Source organism: Cnephaeus nilssonii (assembly GCF_951640355.1).
Source record: "Cnephaeus nilssonii genome assembly, chromosome: 15".
Lineage (NCBI taxonomy): Eukaryota > Metazoa > Chordata > Mammalia > Chiroptera > Vespertilionidae > Cnephaeus > Cnephaeus nilssonii.
The window spans coordinates 30,478,491-30,504,612 of NC_137086.1; the positions used below are offsets into that span (position 1 = coordinate 30,478,491).

Below are 26,122 nucleotides of genomic sequence, written 5' to 3' on the forward strand. Positions count from 1 at the left end.
TTGCTGCCCTGGAATTTGGACTTTATCTGAGCTTTACAACCCGCAGGCATATTTATGTAGTGCACCAGATAGGAGGGAAGAGGTGCAAGTCCCACCAAGAGCAAAAGGAGATCAGATAAGTCCCTCCCATTACATGTCAGGGCCACGCTGGACACAGTGCCGAGGGCTTGGGCTGGCATTTGTGACTGGGCCGGGCACCAGCCGCCTGAGGACACAGCGCCTGACAGTCACCTAAGAACCAGGAGGCTGACGGGGCAGGTGGAAGCAGCCACTTCGTTACCCCGTTCTTTGATATTCTCTGCTTTATTGTTTGAAAAACAAAAGCAGTGATTTCTTCCTGTTTACTCTCTGGCTAACACGCCTAGATATGCCTTCTTGTGAGAAAGATTTAACCAGTCAGGGCCAACCTTATGTGGACATAGGCTAGAGTATGGGGAATTTTGTTTAAAATTCACCACACACACATACACTACCTGACACAATGTGAAATTACACCACTACAATGACCATGGGGGGATTAAAACCAATTATTTACATATTAGGGAGTGAAGAGCTACAAGAAAATGGGACATAGGAGGAATAAGTTTTGATCAAGAAGATTTCTTTAAAATTATTATAATTTTTGTTTGTTAATCCTCACCCAAGGATATTTTTTTCCATTGATTTTTAGAGAAAGTGGAAGGGAGGGAGGGGAGAGAGGGAGAGGGAGAGAGGGAGAAAGGAAGAGAGGAATATCCATGTGAGAGACAAATCGATCGGTTGCCTCCCACACACTCCCAACTGGGGCCAGGGATCGAACCTGCAACCCTTCAGTCCTCAGGGCGATGCTCTAACCACTGAGAACACCAGCCAGGGCTTTAAAATTATTAACTGTGAAAAAAGATGCATAAAAAAATTTAACACCTGAACCATTTTTCTTTATTTTATTTTTCAGTTACAGTTTATATTCAACATTATTTTGCTTTAGTTTCAGGTGTACAGTATACTGTTAGACAGTCATATACTTTACAAAGTGATTTCCCAATATGTCCAGTACCCACCTGGCACTGTACTTGGCTATTATAATATTATTGACTATATTTCCTATGCTGTGCTTTACATCCCTAACTGCTCTGTAACTACCAATTTGTACATCTTGTTCCTTCACCCTTTTTACTCAGCCCCAACACCCCTCCCCTCTTATCACTTTAAGAGTCCAGTTCAGTGGCATTGAATAAATTCACATTATTGTGCAACCATCACCACTACCCATCTCTAGAACTCGTTTCATCTTATAAAACTTAAAACTTTATTAATCAATAATTCCTCTTTCTCCCTTCCTTAGCCTCTGGCAACCACCATTCCACTTTCTGTCCCTAAGAATTTGATTACTCTAGGTACTAAGTAGAACCATACAGTATCTGTCTTTTTGTGACTGGCTTATTTCACTTTGCATGCTATCCTCAAGATTCATCCATGTTGTAACATGTGTCAGAATTTCCTTTCGTTTTTAAGACTCAACAGTATTCCATAGTATGTACACACCACATTTGATCCATCCATTCATCCATCAGTGAGTACTGGGGTTGTGTCCACCTTCTGGCTGCTGTGAACCTAGTGTAAAGTGCTTAGTATGTACCCAGTAGTGGAATTTCTAGATTAAATGATAAATCAATTTTTAAGTGAGGAACCACCATACTTCTTCCACAGTGGCTGCACCATTTTACATTCCCACCAAGTTCTCCACATCCTTGCCAACATTTGGTTATTTTCTGGAGTTTTCTGCTTTGTTTTATTTTTTTTATATCAGCCATCCAACTGGTGTGAGGTGGTATCTCCTTGTAGTTTGACTCACATTTTGAGAGGATTATTTTTTAATTCCTCGAATGTGTAAGCCCTGGGTTGAATGTTAGCAATATAAAGAGGAGTAAATTGCCCTGACTGGTATGGCTCAGTGGATAGAGTGTCGGCCTGTGGACTCAAGGGTCCCAGGTTCGATTCCAGTCAAGGGCATGTACCTTGGTTGCGGGCACATCCCCAGTAGGGGGTGTGCAGGAGGCAGCTAATTGATGTTTCTCTCTCATCGATGTTTCTGACTCTCTCCTTCTCCCTTCCTCTGTGTAAAAAAAAAAAAGAGGAGTAAATCCCAGGTGGAAAGAACAAGATCTTGGCCGAGATCAGTGAGCTGCCCCGTGGAGGGCCTGGGCCAGTGGTCGGCAAACTCATTAGTCAACAGAGCCAAATATCAACAGTACAACGATTGAAATTTCTTTTGAGAGCCAAATTTATTTTTAACTTAAACTTCTTCTAACGCCACTTCTTCCAAATAGACTCTCCCAGGCTGTGGTATTTTGTGGAAGAGCCACACTCAAGGGGCCAAAGAGCCGCATGTGGCTCGCGAGCCGCAGTTTGCCGACCACGGGCCTAGGAGAAGGTCTATTAAAGTCACCCAATGTGGAACCGTCACTTTTGCAGGGAAAGAGACGACCTCACCATTTCCAAAATTCTGCCCAAAGCCAGTGTCTGTGGTCCAGGGTGATGGGAAAGAGACTGGCAGTTAAGATGCTGAGGTTTTCGAAAAGCCACCTTGCCTCTCTTCCTAAGTGGCCCCTTCAGTCAGATGAGAGGATTGGACCAATGGTTTCTAGGATTGAGAGGAGAACAGAATACTTCTGATTTGGGTCGGGGGGGGAAGGCGAGGAGGGGGTAGGCCATCGGGAGAATAACAGCAAGTGTGCCCCTGAATCTTCCTTGGTTTATGTCCAGTTTCATTGTCATGTGATGTGTTACATCTGTGTTTTTATGTTCCTGATCATCGTGTGCCGCAATGCCCGCCCTCCAGAATGGGCCGGGCTGCCTCAAGACCAGCCTCGCTTTCACAGCGGAGCCCCGAGGGTCTGCAAAGGACAGACCGCAGAATTGAGGAGCAGGAATCTGTTTCATTCCTTTGATCTTGTCAAAAGAGGGAACACATTTGCCGGAGCCAGCTGGCTCCTCTGGTGGGGAATGGCGCAGCCTGCAGCCTCAGCAGCCTCTCGTGTCCATGGCAACCACAGGTCCTAGGAAAACCAAAAAGTGCATTGGGCCTTTGCAGAAACAACAGCTACCCCTGACTGCAAGCTCCTGCACAGAATGCTTGAGAGAGAGAAATATGCATAGAGAGAGAGGAATCATGGAAGGATGTGTTCTGGCTGCTATTAGTTCATTTCTGGAGATATCGGGACTATGCGATCTTTCAACAATTAACAGTTTGAGCGACCATAGATCACATTCCCATTTTCATTGCCAATGGCCTGATATGTTTGGTACATTTAGCACCAATTTTAGGATTGTTCTAACTCGTAAATAATATACCAGCTGGGGTGATGTGTGGGAATCGTTTTGTGGACTAGAAAGCTCTGTGTACCTGCAGGATGTGTGATGTCCTGTACCTGCTTAGAAATGAGGACATCTGTATCTTTCAGTTTCCTCATTCTGTGTGAGTAGACATTTCTAGTGAGTAAAAATGTGAGGATTCTGAAAGAATGGGGTTACTGTTATTCTGTTCAGGGGTGAATTATCTATACATGGGTTATACAACATTTTGCTCTGTTTCTGCTCTTGTCCTCAGAATATTTCAGTAGTTATTACACGGCAGCAGGCAGTGGGAAAAGAAGCGGTGACCTACATATTTCCTCTATGCCTAAAAAAAAAAAGGACAATGAAATAATAGCAGTAAAGAAAATTGAGGGGGAAATACACACCCATAATTCCACCTTCCTAACACGAATAGTTGACTTAAAAATTATTTTTCCTTCATGTCGTTGGGTTGCAAGGAACCGGAAACCTTCTCAATCCAGCTTCAATTTTAAAATAATAATAAAGGATGAGTTTATGGAGAGACATAGGCATATGGCATAGACTCCAATAACAGGAACCAACATCTGCCTAGGAACTGGCTTTCGGAATGAACTGGAAAACCCAGAAACCAGGCCGGCGGGTCCTCTCCCCTCCTCTCCTGCCGTGTTTCAGTGTCTGCCTTTGGCCCCTCTGTCTGCACAGACGGGCTTTCCCTTATCATTTGCATGCGGCCTACTCTCTGTTGCCCCAGAATGCCACCCTCAGTCCCAAAGCTCGCTTCTAATCTCAGCACGGCACCCACTGAGTCAGCCTCCAGATTCCAGTTTTCCTGGAGAGAGTTTGTCCAGCTCGGCCTCTGGGTCACGTGGAGGGCAGTTCTCGGGGAGGGGACCTGGGCTGGGCAGGTCCCCGCACGTGTCTCCGGTTCTGCGAAGCACTTCTCATACCGCTCTCTGGTGTTTAGATTCTCTCATATTCTTACAACCCTAAAGGACTTCGCTGAGCTATTTTAAAAGTCTTTGGTTTGTTTTTCTAAGTGTGATCTTTGAAACTGAGTTGTTAGGATCATCTGAGAATTGGAATCCTTTGAGTTCTGTTAGTATCCTGTGGCCAAAAAATCTTCTAAAATTAGCTATATTCAAAGAATGTTTTTATTGAATCCTTTTCCACGTCCTTTGTTACTTGCAATCCCTCTTGAGAGTCCTAAAATATATATTTGCTCATTGAAAAAAATATTGGTTACTCACTTTCTTATAATGCTAAATAGCCAAAGCTAATTTAATTCCCTTTTCTCATTTGTGTATCTGTTCAGCCAAAAGGTCAGGAAAATGCCCATTTTAGTGGAAACATTTTCAAATTCACTTGCTCCCCACAGCTAAGTCAAAACCCCCTCACCACCGTGTTAAACTCAACAAATTATGAACGATTGAGGTTTTCAGTTATGAACTAAGAGAACCTTGTTTTTATTATTTTTATCATTTTTTACAAAAAGCTTTAAATTTATTTTTTAGGGAGAGGGAGGGAGGAAGACACACACACACACACACACACACACACACACACACACACACACACAATTTCTCTCTCAATGTGAGAGAGAAATATTGATCAGTTGCCTCCTGCATGCACCGTGACCAGGGATCGGACCTCTCATCTTTGGGTGCCCGAGATGACACTCCAACCAACTGAGCCGCACTGGCCAGGGCGAGGAGAGCCTTGTTTTTAACGAGTCACTTAGAAATAGATCTACAACTCTGAAGGTTAGCCACTCGAGATCTTAGACCTAGGTGGTGTCCACCTGACCATTAAAGAACATGACATAAACCCCACAAGGTTCTTATTTTGGTATTTTTCCAAGAAGGACATTTTAAGTCTACTATATATAAACAGTTATGGGAAAACAGAAAGGGGGGAAATACTATGTGTGTATGTATATACAAGCTGAAGAAATACTATAAAGTGTATCTCTTTTTTGTCATTTAAATTTCAAGCCATAAAGGATTATTGATGTGGTTGGAGGGAAAGTAGGAAATCTTATCTTTTTCAACGTTAATCAAAATGAACCCAAGATTATACATTTATATCACAGTGAAAGACTATTTTTGCTGAACATTTTGTTTTGGGAAAGTCTTGGATTTCTCTACAAATTTTCAAGTAAGGTGGGAGAGGAGAGGGGAATGAGCATTCGTAGTTTATTTTGTGTGTCCTTATCTTCCTGTTTCTAAGCTTGAAAGGGCACATTGAGAACTTAGACTGGAGTAAATGTGAATCCTTGAGGCAAGGCTCTCACTTCCGATGCCATAATTCTTGCCAAAGCAGTCTGCTCTGACTACATCGTTGCTGGGAGGCAACAGAAAAAAAGAGCAAAAAGTGGATTTTGTCAGGCTTTGGAAAAATGGCTACTTTCAGTGCAACAGAGTAAAGCGTAGCAAACATGATTCTTCTATTCTTGAAGGATGTTCAAGGTCAGATTTTATGAGGTCCATATTCAATAAAATCATAGCTTTGGGATTTGCACCATGGCATGTAATTGCCTTTACTTCTGGAATATCTACCATGTATTTACTCAATTCATGAAACTTAGACTAAAATGAATAAAAATAGTTGCAGCCACTTTATAATAAAAGAAATAAGTAAAGAGCTTAATCGTCTCTCTACTTCATTCTGTCATAACAGGAAAATTATTGCAAGTTAATTCGGGTGCCAAAGAACAACTCTTTTTTGAAGCTCCAAGAGGCAAACGGCATATAATAAGACCTTCAGAGGTAACAGTTTACACAAAGCTTTAAAATATATATTTCATGAAGATTTAATCAATCAATTCTTATCCACTAATATTTTTATTTTATTAAATATTTTATTAAATATTTATATTTTTAATAAAACCTATCAGTTGTTATCCACTAATATGGGTTACATTTAGTGTACCTTTATGCTTGATAGTTTCTTAAATCTGGTTGCTTAGTCTGATTTCCTGCTTTCTGGGGATTTATGGATTTCCGATACCAGTGAGGTAGCAATGCACAGTTAAAATTCTCCTTAATTTTTCTGTGCCTGATGACAATGACTAAGATCCTACATATTCTTAGCATTTAGATGCTACATATTCTGTTCATCCCATTCAACATGTTATTTTGTGCAAAGCTTCTTATAAACGTAAATTTTTGAAACATACTTTCTCAATGTTTACTATTTGTAATATTTTCTGCAACAATAACAAGACAAATGATCTTTCAAAGCAAAAGCTATCCACGATCTGGCTATCCTGATTTATCAAACTTTTTTTCCCTTGTTTTCCTCATGTCCTTAGGTCCATACATACTTTTTAATTGTTGAAATCAAAGCCTAGATAAAATGTTTGAATCCACAAATTGCCTCTTTCCTGAAAGCTAGCTGCACAGTGCTTCCAGAGAATGACCCTCATGGCCAAAAGGTCATTGCCCATCTGAGCTCTAAGAATGTCCTATTAGTCCTGGGAGACAATCTGACTTATGTATTGGCAATGTAAACTTTGATGAAAGAAAAGGAAATATTGCTTCCTTTGAGGAAAAGTGGATAAAAGTACACTACTGAGGGATAAACACCTGCCTCTCTCTTCAGTTTGCCAGTAATATAAACTATCCCAGTATTGTCAAGTAGTCCCGGAGATAATTGGACACACACACATTCATAGTGTTTTCCTCATTTCTAAAGGAAAACAAGTTTTTGTACATGAGGACAATGTATTAATGGAAATTGTTTACTGATCAATTGGTCTCACACCCCCAATTCCAATTTATTCACCTCTGATCAGTCCTCATTTTAACTTTAAAAAAAATAAATTTATTGGGGGTATGATTGCTAATAACATTATATAGGTTTCAGGTGTACAATTCTATAATCTATCATCTGTATATTATGTTGTATATTCACCACCCAAAGTCTAGTCTCCCTCCATCATCATATATTTGACCCCTTAAACTCTTCATCCTCCCTTCACCCCCTTTCCTCTCCAGTAAGCATCATACTGTTGTCTGTGTCTGAGTTTGTTTTGTTTTGTTGGTTCATTTGTTGCTTTTTGTTTTATATCCCACATATGAGTGAAATCATATGTTTCTTGTCCTTTTCTGTCTGACTTATTTCACTTAGCATGGTAGTCTCAGGATCCATTTGTGTTGTCCCATATGGAGAAACATTTATAGCCGCGAGTAGGGGGTATTTTTAACTGTGTCATTCATTCCCTGAACATTAGTTGAATGTGCCAAGCACTTCATATGGCTGCATTTTAATTTTCACAACAGCCTTGTGTGAGGGTTTGTCGATATCATTTTACATATAGGGAAATAGATTCCAAGAGAGTAAGAAGACCATGGAGCTGTGATCCCAATCTGGAGGGCTCTGTGTGTGACTCTACCTGGATATCTTCTATATATTAGGCATCATTTTTACATCACTTCACCTTTATTTTCCCATCCTGTTCCAGTGCCCCCAAATAAGTACACTAAAATAAAGTGCAGTTTAACCAAATGATGGGGGGGAGGGGGAGAGGATGCAACTTGATATAGATGAACAATTATTATGTAAAAGAATACGCATAAGAGGTAAATTCATGTTATAAGGCTTCCCGAAATGCTGTACATTCATATCAGTATGAACAGCTCTTCAGATAGTCTCTCCAGAGCATAAAAAATTTTAAGCTAGCTGCAGAATCTGATTATTCTTTCCTCCAAGGAAGCATTCCATAAAAAATAAAGTTATGTCTTGTAACTTTTTAAAATAGTTTGCTAAATAATCAGTCTCATTGATCAGTGTGCTCAGTGGTCTCAACTGGGAGCAAGGGCCCCAGGGTCATTGGGGATGTCTGGGAACAACTTGGGGAGGGGGTGCTACTGGCATCCTGTGGGTGGAGGACAAGGATGCTGCTAAACATGTTACCATGCACAGGACTGCCCCTGACAACAAAGGGTTGTGCGGCCCGAAATGTCAATAGTGCTTTCACTGAGAAACCCTGATCTAGCTTATATGGCTTATCTATAGTAATCTATAATAATAAAAGCATAATATGCTAATTAGACCAGACATTCTTCCAGATGATCTTCCGGACAAAGCCAGGGCTGTGAGGGAAGCCCAGGTCCCGGGTGTCTGCCTGCGGCCAGAGGAAAGCCCTGATGGGCCCTGATCACCGGCCAGGCTTAGGGATCCTACTCGTGCACGAATGTTGTGCACCGGGCCTCTAGTACAATGATAAATATCTAGGTAAGAACTAGAGAATGTTAGCATCGGATTTCCATAATTCCCAAAATGTTCATCTTATCTAGAGAAGACTGTGGATATTTGACTGCAGTGTTGATTAAGACAATGCATGTAGCACTTTAAAATGCAACTTAGAACCGTGTACCTCAGCACCCAACACAGGTGCCTGAGGTGGGCGGAGTCATCATTTAGCGCTAACTCAGCCTCAAATGGTTCCTCTTAAACAAAACTAAAGATCTCTAGGCTGTGCAAAAAATACATTAATTTTCTTTTCCTTCTTTTTAAGATTGAGAAGATAGAGTGGGACACGTGGACCTGCGTCCTGGGCCCCACCTGCGAAGGGATCTGGCCCGCACACAGCGATGTGACCGACGTCAACGCTGCCAGTCTCACCAAAGACTGCTCCCTCTTAGCCACTGGAGATGATTTCGGGTTCGTCAAGCTTTTTTCGTATCCTGTCAAGGTAATATTGCACTTTATTATATATATACTTGCTCAGTCTCATTAAGCATCCCAAATCTACGTACCATACCTAAGCGGATTTTTAAACATTGAAGGCCTACCCATCAACAATGTTGTCTACAGTGCCGTCGTTATGTATGCTGTATAAATACCAAGCTTCATGATGGTATGTTTACTAATTTGAGTCAGTCTGTGGCATTGGATTTCTCCTTGAAAGGCCTTCATTGGTCATCAAATCCAACACCTCACAGAACGGCATGTAAGAATTTTCTTCAGAACCTCTTGGACCCGTGTCTTTCTAACATGTACTGGCATACTTCCCGAGATGAAGAACTCCTTACCTCCCGAAGCATCCCATTCATTGAAAATAGTCCCAGTTGTTAAAAACGTTTCTGTTCTATCTTGAACGGAAATGTTTTCTCTTTAGCCAAAGTTCTGCCTTCAGAATCATCCTTGGTTGACTCGGGTCCTCTAACAGCCTCATACACAGGAGGGCCACCTTTGACTTCCTAGAGCTTCATTCTCGCCAGGCTGCCATCCCCAGGTCTTCACCGTTCCCTGTGTGACGTGGTTTCCAGCTGCCCCTCCCTGGAAGCACACTCCATTTTATTCCATTTCAGATTGTCTCATCTAAGACTGAGCTCAGTGCTTCCGATGTCCTCTGAGCAGCTCAGGGTACAGGAGGACTTTCATCTTCTTGTCTTGATTTTATATTTGTTTTAAATTAAATTAAAATGGCATCAGCTCTTGGTTGCCACCCTATATAATCGAATCATAGACATCATTGCCCAAAATGTTTAGGTTATAACCCCCATCATACACAACTGACTTTCTAAATTCTGAGGACAGAACTTCATGTTTGTACCAAATAAGACTTATCTTGTTCATTTTATCTCATTGTTCCAGCCTGTCAACATCTTTTAAATACTTTCTCAGAGTATTTACTTTCCCTTCCAGCCTCATGTCATCCTGTGATTTCACCAGTGTGAGCTCTAAGTCATGTGAAAGAAAAAATACAGACTAGAACACCCAACTGCCTCTGCCAGGAGCCCCCATTCAATCTGACATGCTGTTGTTAGTGCACACATTTAATTTCAGTTCTTCAGTCAGAAACAGACGTTTACCTCTATCTGATTGTGCTGTATTGGACCTCACCTTTCCCTCTCTAGTGCAACAAGACATCACTACAGACTTGGCACAAATCTTGCGAAAAGCCAGATTGAGTGTGTCTCTGGGGTCCCTAATCTCCCCTTCCAACAAACCAACCTGGAAAACGTGGGGTTAGTTCACAGTGAAGCCCTGTTGCTGCCCAGTAATCATTACTTCCTTTTCCAAGTGCTTATAAGACCTTCTGTGTAATAATTCACGCTAGAATTTTCCAGAGATTGCATCAACTCATGAATCAATATTTGCCAGAGTCCACTTGTTTTCCCTTTTAGATAGAGGAGCCTTTTTGTGTTCGATGTCGCCTCTCCTGGCTTCTAAACTCCTTGGGCATTCCTGATTTTACTTCTGTGGTCACATTGCAAGGTACCTGTACTCAGGTACATGAGCTCTGTTTTGTCCTTCCTGGTTTGAAGAGCATTCTCTTTAAGGCAATCAGTCTGCTTTCTGTTCATATTAAACCATCTGATCTAAAAAGTGTTCCTAGTGTTTCTGTATTTTTCTTATTAGCCTTATATACAGAAATTCCTTTTCAGTTTTCTTAGCTTTTTACTTTAATATTCTAAAACTGTATCAAAGTTGTCGGTGCAAGACTTTTGTATTCATCCTTGTTTTTCACTCCTCTTCTCATTTGTACATTTACCTGAACACACCAGTTCCCTCCACAGCCATTTGGGTATCTTTAGATGCCTTCCTCTCTCCTCGTTCATTCGTTAATATCTGGTTAGGAAATAATTTTTGGTGGTCTTTTCTGAGATTCACTCCCAGTGATCAACACTTCACTGTCAGTTACCAGCTCTTCCTATTTGATCAGAATTCCCTTTTATGTAGCAATTTTCCTGGCTACTTTTACATTATTTGAAATGAGACTGCTAGCAGAACAATTAGGCTTGTCCTGGCATTAGTAGACTTAAGGTTTGGGCCTATATTCAGATAGCTGAAATCCCCAAAATGCTATTGCATCATGCTCCAGGGCTAGGTTTATTGTTGGTCCTGGAATTCATCACCCCCATCCCAGCCTCACCACGTGTGCTGTCTATAGTAATGTCACCCTGTATTCCTCAGACTCCCAGAGTTCCAGGGAGGTTCCTCAGGGACCACCCCAGGAAACAGAGTAGGGGGCAGTGGGAGGGGCCTGGGGCCCCACCTCTGCTTCAACTAGTCACTGTGTTTTGTATTTCATATGTTGATTCTCTGTGTAAGATATTTTTTTTACAACAGTTTGTTAGAAAAAATTTCAAACATACAGGTAAGGTGAAGGAATGATACAGTGAACCCCACCACCTAGAGTCTACAATTCAACGTAGATTGTGGACATCAGGATACTTACCCCTAATGAGTTACTATGCATATCATTACCTAGAGTTCAACGTTTATTTGTGGTATGTTTTAGGTAAAATTTATATACAGTTGTAATGCACAAGTGTTAAGGTTCCTTTTGATGAACTTAGACAAACACACCTACGTAATCCAAACACCTGTCAAGATGCACATTATCATCATCCCAGTAAGTTTCCTCATGCTCCTTCCAGGCCAATCTCTACCCTCAGATGAAAAAAAATATTCCAGTGTTTTTCATCATAGATTAGTTGTACCTGTTCCAGAACTTCACATGAATGGAAATGGAATAGTCAAGTAGGTGCTGTTTTGTGTCTGGCTTCTTTCACTCAGATGCTGTTTCTGAGATTCCTGCATGTTGTTGTGGGTAAGAACAGTCAGTCATATCTTTATAGCTGAGTGGAATGCCACTGTATGGATACAGTAGTTTGTTTATCCACATGGCTATCGATGGACACCTGGTTTTTCCACTGTTCGGTTATAATAAAGCTGCTATGAACATTTATGGACAAGTCTTTGTGGGCATATGTTTTCTTTCTCTTAAGTAAATACGTAGGAGTAGAATTTCTGGGTCATAGGAGAAAATGTGTGTTTAACTTTTTAAGTAACTGCCAGATCTTTTTCCATTTTCCATTCCCACCAGAAATATAAGCAAGTTCTAGCTGCCAACATCAGTGTTGTCAGACTTGTGAAATTTAGCTGTCCTGGGTGTAGGTAGTATGAGGGCTTTATGTTTTTAATTTGCATTTCCCTGAGGACTAATGATGCTGAGGGCTTTTCATTTGCTTATTGGCCATCTGTGAAGTACAGATCTTTTGTCCATTGTTTTACATTGGATTACTTATCTTTTTATTCTTCAGTACTACTTTGTAACATTTGGTTAAAGAAATAGTTTCATAATTTAAAAGCATTCGAAAACCATTGGCTAATAAACTCCTTGATAGTATCACTTCTCTTCCTCCTCTTTTTTTAAAATATGATTTTCTGGCACACTTTTCCTTCCAAATACATAGACCCAACTTGATGACTATTTCCACCTGTCTGTTTACACTCCCCCACTGCTCTGGGTGTGTTAGACAAAGTTCACCATCTGTTATGGACTGAATGTGTCCCAATCAAAATCCAAATGCTGAACCCCTAACCCCCAGTGTGACTATATTTGAGAACAGGGCTTTTAGAAAAACAATTAAGGCCAAATAAAGTCATAAGTGTGGGACCCAGATCCAATGGGATTAGTGCCCTCATTAGAGACACCAAAGAGCACATTCTCTCTCTCCATGCACCAATGCACCCGGGAAAGGCCATGGAGCCCACAGTGAGAAGATGGTGTCCATAAGCCAGGAAGAAGGCTCTCACCAGAAACCAAACCTTAGATGTCCCAGCCTCCAGAACGGTGGGAAATAAATTTGTTGTTTAAGCCAGCATGTCATATTTTGTTATGGAAGCCCAACCAGACTAAGACAGCATCCCATTGCAATATTCTAGCATTGAGCTCCATGTCATCAAGTGTTGGTGATACCTATGAGATCTAATCACCACACATATCTCTTTGTGTCCAAAGATCAAGTTCCATTTGTTAGATTCTAAAGTGATATCTTCTTCTTGGCCCTTTTCCTTGTTCTCCCTTCCTATGAGTTACTAGGTATGTCTTCCCAGCATTTTTCTTTCATGACAATCATGGGTCCTTATATGTGCCGTGCCAGCACAGCCAAGGGTTCCGCGAGCCTGAGGGAGGGCCGGTGAAGGATGAAGAAAAGACAGACAAAGAGAATAAGCTGGATCTAGGCTCTAGGTGGATCTTCTGTGCCTGGCTGAGGCCACAGAACAGATCCAGACTGTAAGCTGATGGTTTATTTTATAGTCAGAGGTAAACAAGGTAATTTACAATGTTCTTATAAGTTTCACTTGTTTTGGCAGCACTTGCTGCACCTCCCTTAGCCCATTAGCTACCCAGGAAAGATCTAGGGAACAGTCACAAGATCAAGCTTAATTATGCTTAGAGGGCTGTGCTCTCCAAGCTGGGACTTGTTTGCGACTTTGCCAGCAGGTCAGTCCGAGGCTCCCTACACTTATATATTCAGTTTCATAGTTTAAAATCTCTGTGATGACATTATTAGTTCCCTGACAATCACATGGTTTCCAGCCTCCACGAGATAGACTCTCCTTTGCCAGAGCCCACCCATTTTCCCAGTTAAACCACGTTCAGTTCTGTCTTTCGACACCATCTATATAGCTCGCTGATTGCTTCCCATATCTGCCCTTCTTTTTCAAAGCTATGCCCTTCCACTAGACTGGAGAGTTTGAAATATCACCATGTCCTCCATTCTAAAGCTAAAAATATGTTTTTATTGATTTTCTTAGGAAGGGAGAGAAACATCAATGTGAGGAAGAAACATTGATCTGTTGCCTCCTGTACACACTCCAGCCCACAACTTGGCCATGTGCCCTGACAAGGAATCGAACTGGTGACCTTTTGGTGCACAGGATGATGCTCAACCAACTGAGCCACTCTGGCCGGGGCAGATTCTCCATTCTTTCAGAATTTGGTGGAAGAGGAGAGTCGTGGTAGTGAGTCCTGATGGCTGTAGCAGAAATGCCGGATCTGGCATGATGACCCAGAAGGACAGGGCATCTGACTGGCCGTGCCAGCTCTTCAGGAGGCTGCTCCCATAGGCCCTAAGAGAACCGCCAATCACCCCTGCCCGCCTCTTCCTCCCGGGGAGCAGCTGGTTTCCTGGAACCTTCCGAGAACAGTGAATTCCTTTTAATTGTTCCATGGAGCAGTAATCCTGCTTCCTGTTGTGAGAATCTTGAATCACCCTTTGCTGGAATTGACTCAGAAACGTTCCCTTTTTCTTACCTCTTTGGTCCACTTTCTTTGCCTCTGCAAAGATTCGGATTGATCATCTTAGGATATTCCTTCTGCTCCTCCCCCCGCCCCCCGCCCCCACCTTTCCTTTTGGATTCTATCTTCCACCCCCATCTAAAAACCCCGTGTTCCTTCATGTAAGTGAGTATGGAGAGGCATTTCTCAAATTCTCTTACTTTCTCCTTCTCTCAAGAACCCAGCTTGCATAATGGCTTGGTTCTTGCTTCCAGCAGGAAGACCGGCAGGACTCACAGCGGCTGCCACCCTGACTGTCCCCTTCGCGTCCGTGCCTCTGGGTCTCATCTGGTCGCACGGTGGTTCCCAGGGGAAATCCTTATTTGGCTCTGCCTGTTCCCGTCATAAGCTAGTGGCTCTGGAGGGCTTCCTGGAAATGCTGCCCACCTGCCTGCTTCCCTCATCCTCTAGACTCAGCACTCTGCTGACGAGTGGGCGGGCCCACTCTGCTGTCAGGTAGGGTCGGCCAAATCCAGAGCGATCCGACCAAGAGTCTTTTAAAGTCACACACTCCCCTGCACCTGTTGCCTGCTGCCTGCTTGTGGCGGTTTTAGGTTCCCCAGGGCGCCGGTCCAAACCCCTCTGGGAGCCTCTTGTCAGTTATTGAATAAAGCGTTCCTCTGGGGCACTGACGGCCCTCCCAGGACTTCAGAAAGGACATGCAGCTTCCCACACTGGGGAGGTATTCCCCGGGAGTTGCCAGAGGATGGAAAAACTCTCCCTTTTTAAATGGTTCCTGCCGGAGCTGTTTTTGCCAGCCAGACTCTGGCTCCTGAGCCAGAAATGCAAGCCGGCGTCTGATGTCAGCTGCAAATCCCCATCACTTGTCAGGGCTGCCCCGGGCGGGGCGGGCGGGCGGGCAGGCCGGCCACCGCTCACATTCACTTGTCCTTCCCCTCCTGGGATAAGCCTGGCGGGGCCTGAGCGCGCCACTCTGAAGAGCTCTCGGAAATTACTAACAACCTGGGTCCTGTTGACTCGAATGTGTTTGTTGAAAAGCAGCTTACTTTGTTTTTAAATCCATTAGTCGAGTGTTTCTAGTGTCAGAAATTGTTTCCAGGGTCCATGGCAGAAACCGGTGTGTGTGTGTTTCAAATCTTACTTGAGGCCCCAGGATTAGAAGTCCCTTGCTGATCAGCCCCAGTCTGGGCTGTGGTACAAAAGTCACTGTGGGGAGTGACTGGGAGGACACCTCTGATCTCAAATGTCAGCCAGACTCGCAATCAGGGTTTTATGCCAGAGCCCTGGGGAGAATCCACATTTGATATTTGAGAGAAACAAAAACAAGCTTCTTATACTTCCTTACGCTCCCAGAAATAACTTCTATAGTCCAACATTTTTACTTGTTCCCTTACAAATTATTTACTGGGGACCTGTGATGAGCCAGGTAATGTTTTAGGGGGAAACGAGACCTGTTCCCTGCCTTCATAGAGCTTACAGGCTAGAGGAAGGTAAGGGAATTGCTGCTTAAATGTTTTCATTCGTACCCAGTAGAAGCCACTCTAGAGAATAACGTGGATGAGATAACCCGGAGACAGGAGCAGCGGGGCTCCCGATGGGGTAATGGCCAGTTTCTGGCTTCACAGGGCCAGCACGCGCGATTCAAGAAGTACGTGGGGCACAGCGCCCATGTCACCAACGTGAGGTGGCTGCACAATGATTCCGTGCTGCTCACGGTAGGGGGCGCCGACACGGCCCTGATGATCTGGACCAGGGAGTTTGTGGGGACGCAGGAGAGCAAGCTGGTGGACAGCGAGGAGTCGGACACCGACGCCGAAGAGGATGGAGGTGAGTCCCAACAGCCGCGTGCCACCCGCACCTCCCTCCCCACCCCCTCCTGAGCCGTGGCAATCCAACTCCTCTCCCCATCTTTCTGTCGTTGGAGGCTATGACAGTGATGTTGCCAGAGAAAAGGCTATTGATTACACCACCAAGATCTATGCCGTGAGCATCAGGGAAATGGAGGGCACCAAACCACACCAGCAGATGAAAGAGGTTTCCATGGAAGAAAGGTATGGCGTCGCCAGGTTTGTTGGCATTTATCACACCTGTCGACGAGAGACTCGTGTAAACCACAGTGCATTTTCTTTGCCCTCCAAGTTGCTACCTAAGCTAGTCTTTTATGTGTATGCACAGAGTCTTAACCTGCACATGAGCTGAATTTGGCAAAAGTTGCCCACAGCCCTCAATATATGGCAAAGGGTGGGTTACTCTTTGCCAAAGGTATTTATGGAATGACTTGAACAGACATGAGAGTGGGTTGGACGAGGCTTCCCTTGCCCAGAGGGGATGTCGGATAGCCAGAGGATGTCCTGAATGGGATGGGTGTGCTGACTAGACAGGTAGGAGGGAGGGCGGGCTTCTGGGGTCAGGAGGGAATATTTGTGGGTGTGACAGTAATCCTCCATTCTAAGCAGAGTCTGCGCATTACTCTGTGTCACGTGGTGTACCTTCTCTTACTGTCTTCGCCTGCCCACATTCGTTCAGGTGTGTTTGGCAATTCCAGGCCTATTGATTTGGTTGTCTTGGATCCTCTGTGGAGAAGGAAAATTGCTGGTATTATTTTAGGCCTTTTTGATGTGTTATTTGTAAATTATTATTGTAATCAATAAGAGAAATTATCAAATGTTCTATCATTTGTTTAAAAATTTTGTTTAAATGTACTACTATTACTTAATTTGCCATATTCATAGGAGGGAAGATAAGTATTGGATAATGACTTTTAACATCTTAAAGAGAATTTCATGGATCTTAGATGTTTAAGAATTCTCTATGGGCTCTTCACATTGATGGATACCCTGATGTCTGTAGTTGATGAGACTCAAGTTGTTTTTTGCACTCAGTATGGCTTTCTGCCCAATAATAACTATTTAATAATAGCACCTTTTGCTATTAGGTAGGACTTATCATACAAAGAGATAAAATGCCACTTCCCCTCCTGCTTCAGTTGAGAAAGGGTGGGTGTGCTGCAGGCAAGAAGATTGAATCTGATGTGAAAAAACCGTAATTCCTCCCTAGAATCTTTGCCAGATGCTACCACAAAGGTTCAGACTTCTCTTTTGATTTTTTTTAAAAAAAATTATATAGGTATTTCTGCAGTAGTCTGTAAATTATAGTTTATTTTGCTTGCAATGTAGTTTTTGAAAAGAGGCAATAAATGTAAAGGACTAATATTAAGAACCAAGAAAAAAAGAACCATATGCACTATGAATATGTCCATGAATAAGCCTTCCACTTAAATAATCTACTTGAAAAATCATTTGGCAGCTCTAGCCGGTTTGGCTCAGTTAGAGCACCGGCCTGGGGACTGAAGGGTCCCAGTTTCGATTCCTGTCAAGGGCACATGCCCTGGGTTGTGGGTTCAATCCCCCAGTAGGGGGTGTTCAAGAGGCAGCCAATCAATGATTCTCTCTCCTTCTCCCTTCCTCTCTGAAATCAATAAAAATATATATTTAAAAAAAACCAAAAACATTTGGCATAAATTAAACATTCTTTTGAAAGAAAATTGCCCAATCTTTCCAATTTCACATGACATTATGTAATGAGTTGACTTGGCTATTATTCCAAGGTTGCTGTGGACGATGTCTACAGCCAGTGCTTGTAGAATGGCCCCTAAGATTAGTAATCTAACCAAATGCCTACTTCCAAACACTACAGCTGATCTCCAACCCAAAGTGAGGCTCCTCTGAACCTTTCCTGGTCTCGGTGTGTCTCTGGGCAGGTCTATAAAAATCTCATACCCGCTCAATGCAGGGAGAGGTGGACGAGGTGAAGGTAGAGATGACCCTGAGAAGAATTTTCTATCTTAAAATCCAGAATTTTGAAGTTTCCTCATTTTCTTCAATACGCCAGATTGAAAACTTCTTCATAGCATACACAGGATTGGCTTTTTTTTTTTATTGATACAAAAGAAAAAAAGTGCTTCATAGTATTATGAGATATGTGTGTGTGTGGGGGGGGAGTTATTTTAGTACTTGATTTGCATTAAAAAAAATTCACACCAGGGTATAGTGAAGAAAACATGTTGTGAAGAACACAATTTTAAGATAAACACAGGGTCCAGAGGAATAATCAAGCCTTTTCTGTACATAGCAGTGTCTCTGATAACTTACACCAGCATGCGTTCCCACTGGGGCTGAAAGCAAAGAGCACCGCACAGCATGCTGGGAGCAAAGCAGGCCATAGCAGGAAGGGGTGAGCAGAGGAGGAACCGTGAATGGTGTCTGAGTTAGCAGCCTCCAAGGGGCAAACCCTAATCAGAACTGAGAACAAGCGTGTCCACCAGTCATTGTCGGTAATTTTAGGGGAGCCTGAACCTCAGAGATGTGACTGTAGGCAGCTCTGAACGGGAGAAAAGACAAAGGGGTGCCAGGCAAGGCAGGGCCTTCAGAGAATTTGTGAGAAAGCAGGAGGAGAAAGGGAAGGTGGGGCAGGAGCCCTGGGGCAGGGAGGGCTCCTAACGATCAGTCAGCAGAGGGCTCACCTAGGGTACAGACTGGGTTCCACGGACTCCAGTGTCCCAGGAGTGAGAGAGAGGCCGAGCCAGAGAATGGCTGGGGCCTCAGACCACATGAGGCCAGGCAGCACCCAGGTTCTCCGGGCAATGTTCAGGACCGCTCCCTTTGACCACATCAAGCCCTGCTGATTCCAGGCCCGAGGCTCTGCTTGACCTTCCCCTTGTTGTTCCTGTCTGTGTGTAGCTGCAGATACCTGCCTGGATCTGGGTGCTTTTTCTAAACACCCAAGCATGTGCCCATAAGACTAATGGGGGACAAAGACTCAAGGACCACAAGAGACATGGGCTTGGAATACCCATTCAGTGCCAGGGGAAGGCATATCAATTAAAAAACAGGATTTTATTTCTTAAATCAAGAAGTCATTTTTCACTCCTTCTAACCTCATTTTTTATGGTAAACTGAGCACAAGTTAATTGATGACTATTGGTATATATTCATTTCTTAAAGCATGGTTTATATTATTTGTTTCTTGAAGTAATAGTATGTATAACTCTTTTAGGCTCAACTGATTATAACGAATGGCTTGTTATTGTTTCATGTCTAACTTGTCACTATTGAGTTTTTAACTGAGCCTTCTTGGGGTTGGTGTGTGTGGCTTTGGTATAACACCTGCGTACATTTCTGGAATTGTCCTTGTTGTTTGACAAGAGATCCACACTTGTCTTTGGCTTTCCTGTCCTAAGCATGGAATCTGGTCTCTATCGAGTGCGCATTGCTTTGCTCCCCATAACCGCTAGACGAGGTTGCTTAAATTATTGTAGACTAAAATAGAAAAAAAATACTCTTTTTTCAAGTTATGTTGATTTTTGAATTTAACTCTTTTTAGCCTTGTTTCAATGGGAGTTTTTGTGTTTTGTTTTTTGCTGTCTTGACTGCACCATGTGGTATGTTGTATTTCTGAAGATTACATTGGATGGTGTGGCCCAAAACTTCAGAGACCTTTCTCTTCTCTCATTTTGATTCTTGGCTCAAGTTCCCGAACGTTGGCTTCATAGAATACAAAAACATAGGACACGTAGTACCTGAAATAGCATTTCATAAAACTAGTAGACAGGGAAAGGAATAATCTTAAATCTTTCAAGTTTGGCCTGAACTCTGTGGCAGTTGAGGCCCCAGCAAGAAAAAGAGAAATACTCTGAAAGGGAGTAGTTTGGGGAGAGCTTAACGAAGGAGAAGGAACGATTAACAAAGGTCTGAGCAATAATAAGGGCAACAATGGGGATGGGGCAGCCTTGGGGACAGCAACAGCTGGAAGCCATTACCGTACCTGGGCCAGGAGGGGTGAAGGGAGGAAGCTGTTGCCAGAGGTGGAGAACAGCGGCAGGAGTGGGCCACATTATGAGAGCCGAGACCTGGGGGGGAGGGCTGAAGGTAACCAGCCGGAGGCCCAGCCCGGAGGTATCAGGAGAACAGACGGCGTTCTCCGTGCACCCTCTCCTCCGGTGCCTCTCTGGCGCTGAATCCAGTCGGAAGCTGAAAGCGAATCCAGTGGTGCAGTCCCCAGAGGCGGCCTTGGAGAGCAGGGTGGAGATATGAAAGGGCGCGTGGGAAATACCCAGCTCCTTCTCCTTGAGGTCCCCCCCCCCCCCCAATGGAAACAGGTGTTGTTATCACAGAAAAGAACCTCAGGCCATTTTAATGTTAAACAGCAATTACTATTATCTGTAAACGCCTTTGAAGATACACAGGTATTTATTACCCAGTATTACAGCAGTGTATATACAACCAATTAAAGATGCCAGTGAATACAGCCAGGTCAATAAAACTTTACCCAGTTTAAGTGGAACAGTTTTGAGGAGGCTTGGCCTGGACACCACTGTCGGGGTGCCCCCAGCATCACGTTATAAAAGACTCGAGCACACTGAGAAGTCTGACTTTTGTAACTGAAATTTCATATTCGCATTACAGGGTGATAGTCCCAGATAGTTTTTAAAATAATGTTTAAACATCTTTAGCCCATCTTCAAAGGTGTTTATTTTCACACTAAGGAAACAAAAACCAGAAATCAGAAATTTACAACCATAGACATGTGTAGTGCCAATATCCGATGTGCTTGTATGAATCAAATGATCATGCAACCCCAATTTTGCATTCTGTGTAACTGCATGGTCACCACAGAGGTGAATCACCAGGCATTTAAAAAATTATTCATAGATAGGATCTAATAATATCCCCAAGTATAGGCTATGGACTTCCATTAAAATCTAGATGAGCTGACCAACATTAGTCTTTCTAGCTGGACCTGCTGGGGCCATGGATTGTAAGTTATTGTTAAATATCTGCTGTTTGACACATGGTCCTCATCTCCTCCTCTCACCAATCTGCTTAGTTTAACCATCTACCTGGGGAATAGTAATAATTGAGCTTTTTATTTGATATATTCTGTTGAAACCTGGGACTTGCGTTCAGAAAAAAAAACACAAAAAAAACTAAGTTGATAATGACAAGATACAAAATTAATACAAATGGAACTTGCTTTATGGAAATCAGCATATCAATATTCACTATCTTTTGTCTTTCTGAGTGGATGCAGTAATTCAGAGGTTGCTGCTGTCTCAGTGCACTGGAGTCCGCAGTCTATAATTTTTTCAAGGCCTTTTATTAACAAATGCTCAGGCTTGCAGCTTTCTGCTATCTATCCAGGGATGAACAGGATTTAACCCCTTCTATTTCTACACCATCTTTAAAACATTATTTTACTTATTATTGCATTTTCTACCTTCTACTACAATAGGGAAAATTCAAACCCTAGGTTTCTTCCCCCCCCCCTCCCCCCAATCTTCTCACTACAGCAGCTGCATAACTTATGGCCACAACTCAGAAGTCCACCCTGAGCAGATGTGTATTTTTTCCTTCCTTAGAAAGGCCTTGGGCTTTCGGCCAGCCTCTCCTGTTTATCTCAGAAGGGAAAGGTCATCATCTCTCTTTAAAAACAAAAAAAGTCGGAAGTAGACAAGTTGTTTTTTAACCCTTAAATTGTATTGTCTTAGCACAAGTTTAATGTAGTTTGCCTTAGAAATTATGATATTTACAGTTTCAGTCATCAATTTATTTTGGATATATCTGGTCTAGATATTCAGCTGTTTTGCCTGGCTGTGTAATATGTACACAATCATTTTCTAAAAATAAGTTTCAAGAAATGATTATTTTGATACACTTATATCAATCAAGCTTCATCTTAATTAAAGACTATTTGCTTTCCAGAAAGGGGGGTCCTTAATACAGTTAGAAAATCATTTTTTAATTTCTGTCCTCTGAATATCTTTTTTTTTTTTTTAAATGACAAAGTTACAAGGTTCAGCTGACTATAAGGGATAATACTTAGTGCACATATTAAAGTAGAAATTCTCACAGTTAATTTTTATGTGAAATCAGTCTCCATCTTGGCCACTTTTTAAAGCAAAGGTTAGTGACAGAGTTTTATATCAACTTTGTTATTCCTGCTTTCCAACGTTTGAAGCCTTTGACATATTCAGTCCTCCTTCTTTTTTAGTTCTGAGTCTGTGACATTTACAAAAAAGTGTTAGCTCAGTGAGAATCAAAGAAAAATCAGCTCCCTTGGATTTTCTTTCACATTTAAAATCTCAGCAGGTATCCAGTACTTACCTGAAAAATGGCTGGCTGCATCTGGCAAGGGCGTGAGGGAGTCCTTGGCTTTAATCTCACTTCTGACACCAACCTGCTTGGTCACAATAGGACAGTGATGTGAATAATGGAAAGATGGCAGTACAAAAGTTAGACATTGTGTTGTCTCTTTAATTGTAGAATGTATGGAAAGATACAGATACAGTTACATAAGGCAGGAGCCGGCAGCATTGCCTCAGGCAGTGTCCGTTTCCCAAATGCCCAGGGTCCCAAGGAAACAGGCAATGACAGTCCCCACATGGGTGAATTCACAGGTTCTCCCATGAACTGACCCCGAAATTCTACTCCAGCACTAGGGTTTTCAAAACTTTGTCTTAAACTGTGTTTATAGCTGACTCAGGAAGGCCCTAAGAATTATCTTCTCCTACTCTCTCACATCCATTCCAAATCGATTTATACAGATTTATGAGCTTAGGCAAAAAGGAAGTCCTATAAAGACAGCTGTACACCATGGGTTTATAAAGAAATGTTACCTGGGTTGTTTTTTTTTCAGCCCCAAAATTAATATCCTTCTTTGATGCTTAAGGTTTAGTCCTTACAATGTTCCCATTAAAAATATTGGCAAGGTTTAATGTCGGTTCCTTAATGTATGGGTCCATAGCATCAAGGTATTTAAAGCTCCACTGGGTTGTAAACTTTCCAGGAGACTTGGTTCCTTGAGGGTCCGCACTGTCTATCATGGTCACCACCACCTGCCTAACGCAGCGTCTTACACAAACTACATAGTAAACAGAGGAGTAGATGAGTGGGTGAATTTACTTAGCCTGCTTCTCTTAATATTGAAACAAGTTAATCTGTCCTCAAAATGGCCTACAAATCCATTCTTTGTCAACAACCTTTACCTTCATTTTGTTAGCATCTTAGGTGGTCTTCTCTTTGTAGGGAATTGTGTGACCCCGTGTAGAATCCAGTCATGTCCCAACTGGCCCTGGGACTGCTCTTGGTTAAATGATTTTTTTTTAAATCTTCATACCATCTGTCTGTTAGAAATTAAAATGTTTATTTGGTTTAAATTTCAGTAATCCGAGGTCAAAAGAACTGAGAAGGAAATTCTGTATTGTTGTAGCCATCACACCTATTTTTACAGACAAAGCTTCCTTGTCGGCAGATTTGCAGTGAAACAGAGAATATTCTCATTGGTGGCAAAGTTTAAAAATATTGGAAACGTTTAGATACCTGTCCCTGAATTGAAACAAATCACCATCTATCTAGTGGTAATCCCACTTTTTCCCTAAATGTTTATATTGTGTTGAAGGGCAGAAATCCACTGGGAGAACCTGCCCTCAATTTTAAAAAAAAAGAAAAGAAAAAAAAAAGCTTTATTTAATCAGTAAATTCACATTTCAAGTTTGCCTGAGGTGCAGTGAGCACCAGGAAGCAGCCATGCTCCCCTCCAGGGTGATGTCAACAAATCAACGGCCCAGCTCTCCTGGCACATTCCGCAGCTCCGCAGGCCTGACAGAGGCCCTTTGTCGCCGCTGATCAATAGCTGCTTTGTGAGCTTGTATTGTTCGAGTTGCTAAGAACTGACAACCTTGCTAGCAGGTGCTACTGAGTTTACCAGTCTGAGATCTGTCAAAACCGCTCTATCCTATCTTGACGCTTGGTCCAATAAATGGGGAGGAACCTCTAATTCTGCATTTCAACCCCCTTTGTGATGATAGAGTGACCTTAAATAGCAGGAGTTAGTACAGGGACCTGCCGTTGCATATATGTTGAGGGTACGTGAAGCTCAAACCTCACATCATAGGGCAAACCGGGTAAGGGGGTCCCTGCTCCTCCAGAGCGTTGCTCTCTCGGCTAAATTCTCCTTCCCGTCGCCCCTGGGTTTGGTGAGAGTTCTATGTAACTCCACCAGAAGTTGAATAGTTAGTTGATTTTTAAAGGGAATGTAATGTTACCATCATAAATGATTTCTTTATTCAAATTTCTTGATTTTCTATTGTTTGAAGCAAACTAATGATGTCTACATAATGGATAATTAAACCTGCCATTCATTAGAGAGGAGTTTCCTTACTTTTTATTGTAAAAAATGTGGCAGGCCATAGAAATCCAGAGGTAAAGTGCTATAAAAGGTTTTTTAAAAAATATTTATGCACCTAGGAAATCATATTCCTACAGTGTAATCAGTTGACCCAAACACACTCTCTTATCACAAGTAGGTGAGCGCTTTTCTCTGGAAAGGGAACATCTCTTAGAAGACAGTGGCAGAGTTGGGTCCAATTATTTTAATCCAGTCTCCAGACATTTCTGAGATATCCAGTTGGAGGGAATGGATACTACTGGGGTCATTCACCTTGCCTCTCCTACTGTTGTGTGGTCGTGATGTGGTAACTGATGAGGTATTTGCAGAAGCAATTGTTAGGGTGCACGACTTGTGCCCCTTGAAATGATGCTATTGGGTGTAAGGTGGGATCAGGGTGCTTTTTATAGGTGTGTTTAAATATATTGGCATGCTTTTAAACCAGCCCCACCCACTCCTTTGAAGTTCATGTTATGCTCTGCCTTCTTCCACCCTTCCTTCCTGTCATTTATCAACTTCGTGTTTCTGAGGAGTTCAGGTAATAGTCAACTGGTCAACCTCAGCTCCTGCCATGCCATGGGTTACATTGTTACCCATAGTGCCTCTCTTCCTCAGTGACCTTAATCTTATCTCCTTTAGATTTGTCATTCTCAGTACACCCTCTCTTCATCCTCATTATGACATCCAGTGCCTAGACACCACCATTTTTTTCTAGGTTCATCAGCTCCCTCCTGGCCTCACTTTTTTTGCCTGAGTAAATGTCACTCTTCCAGTCCTCTTAGCTCTTCACCCATATGTTTCTCCTACAACCCATCTCTTCACTCTTCTGACTAGAAAGTGACATCCGTGCAGATTGCCTCACCAGAGTCTGCTCATTGATTTTCATTCTTGTCTTTGGTTGGCTCCCTTTGCCACCCAATCAGCAGTCAGACAGATCTTTGTCCCCCTCCTCAACCTTCTGCCTAAATCCTACCCCTCCACTCCTGGCAGATGGCTTTTCTAATCTCCTTCACTGAGAAAACAGAAGCCAATGAGAGTGAACTGTACTTTTATACACATTTCTGTCTCCTCTATCTTGCCTCCCATCCTCCATCCCACATAAACTACTCACCTCCTTTCTTCTCTTCTCAGAGGAAGTGAATCTCTCCTATTCGGTCCCCCACTGTCCGAGCTCCCTCATCATCTCTCCTCTGTCACTCCCCTTAGCTAGATCCATGTCCAAAGCCAAGAAACACATTTCAGTCTCTCCCATCCCCATCCAGCTCTCTTCAAGAAAAAAAAAAAATCCTTTGACTTATTTTACACACTGACATGTATATCCCCACCTTCACCTTCCCTCCCTTTTTTCCTTCTCATCCAGGTTTCACCAAGCCTCTCCTTCACTCTCTAGCCCATTCCATCTGTCTTCTGCTGTCCATTCTGCTGACATGGTGACTTCCTAATTCCCAAGTCCAATCCACTCTCCTCTTCCTGCCTCTCCAACCATTCCTTCTCAGTGTCCCGTCTCTGCTTCCTCTTTCAGCCCCCCACATGCTGTTG

The 26,122-nt window shown here is 42.7% G+C and overlaps 1 protein-coding gene across 1 annotated transcript in view; it reads left to right on the forward strand.

Moving 5' to 3' along the window:
* Nucleotides 1-26,122, forward strand: part of EML6 (EMAP like 6) — a gene marked incomplete at its 5' end in the record, with an annotated part of 200,028 nt that overhangs the window by 149,778 nt on the left and 24,128 nt on the right. The window contains 4 exons of the mRNA XM_079792522.1: nucleotides 5,995-6,083; nucleotides 8,837-9,013; nucleotides 15,985-16,186; nucleotides 16,284-16,410. Of these exons, the coding sequence (XP_079648648.1) occupies nucleotides 5,995-6,083; nucleotides 8,837-9,013; nucleotides 15,985-16,186; nucleotides 16,284-16,410 (595 nt within the window). The remainder of the gene's footprint in view (nucleotides 1-5,994; nucleotides 6,084-8,836; nucleotides 9,014-15,984; nucleotides 16,187-16,283; nucleotides 16,411-26,122) is intronic.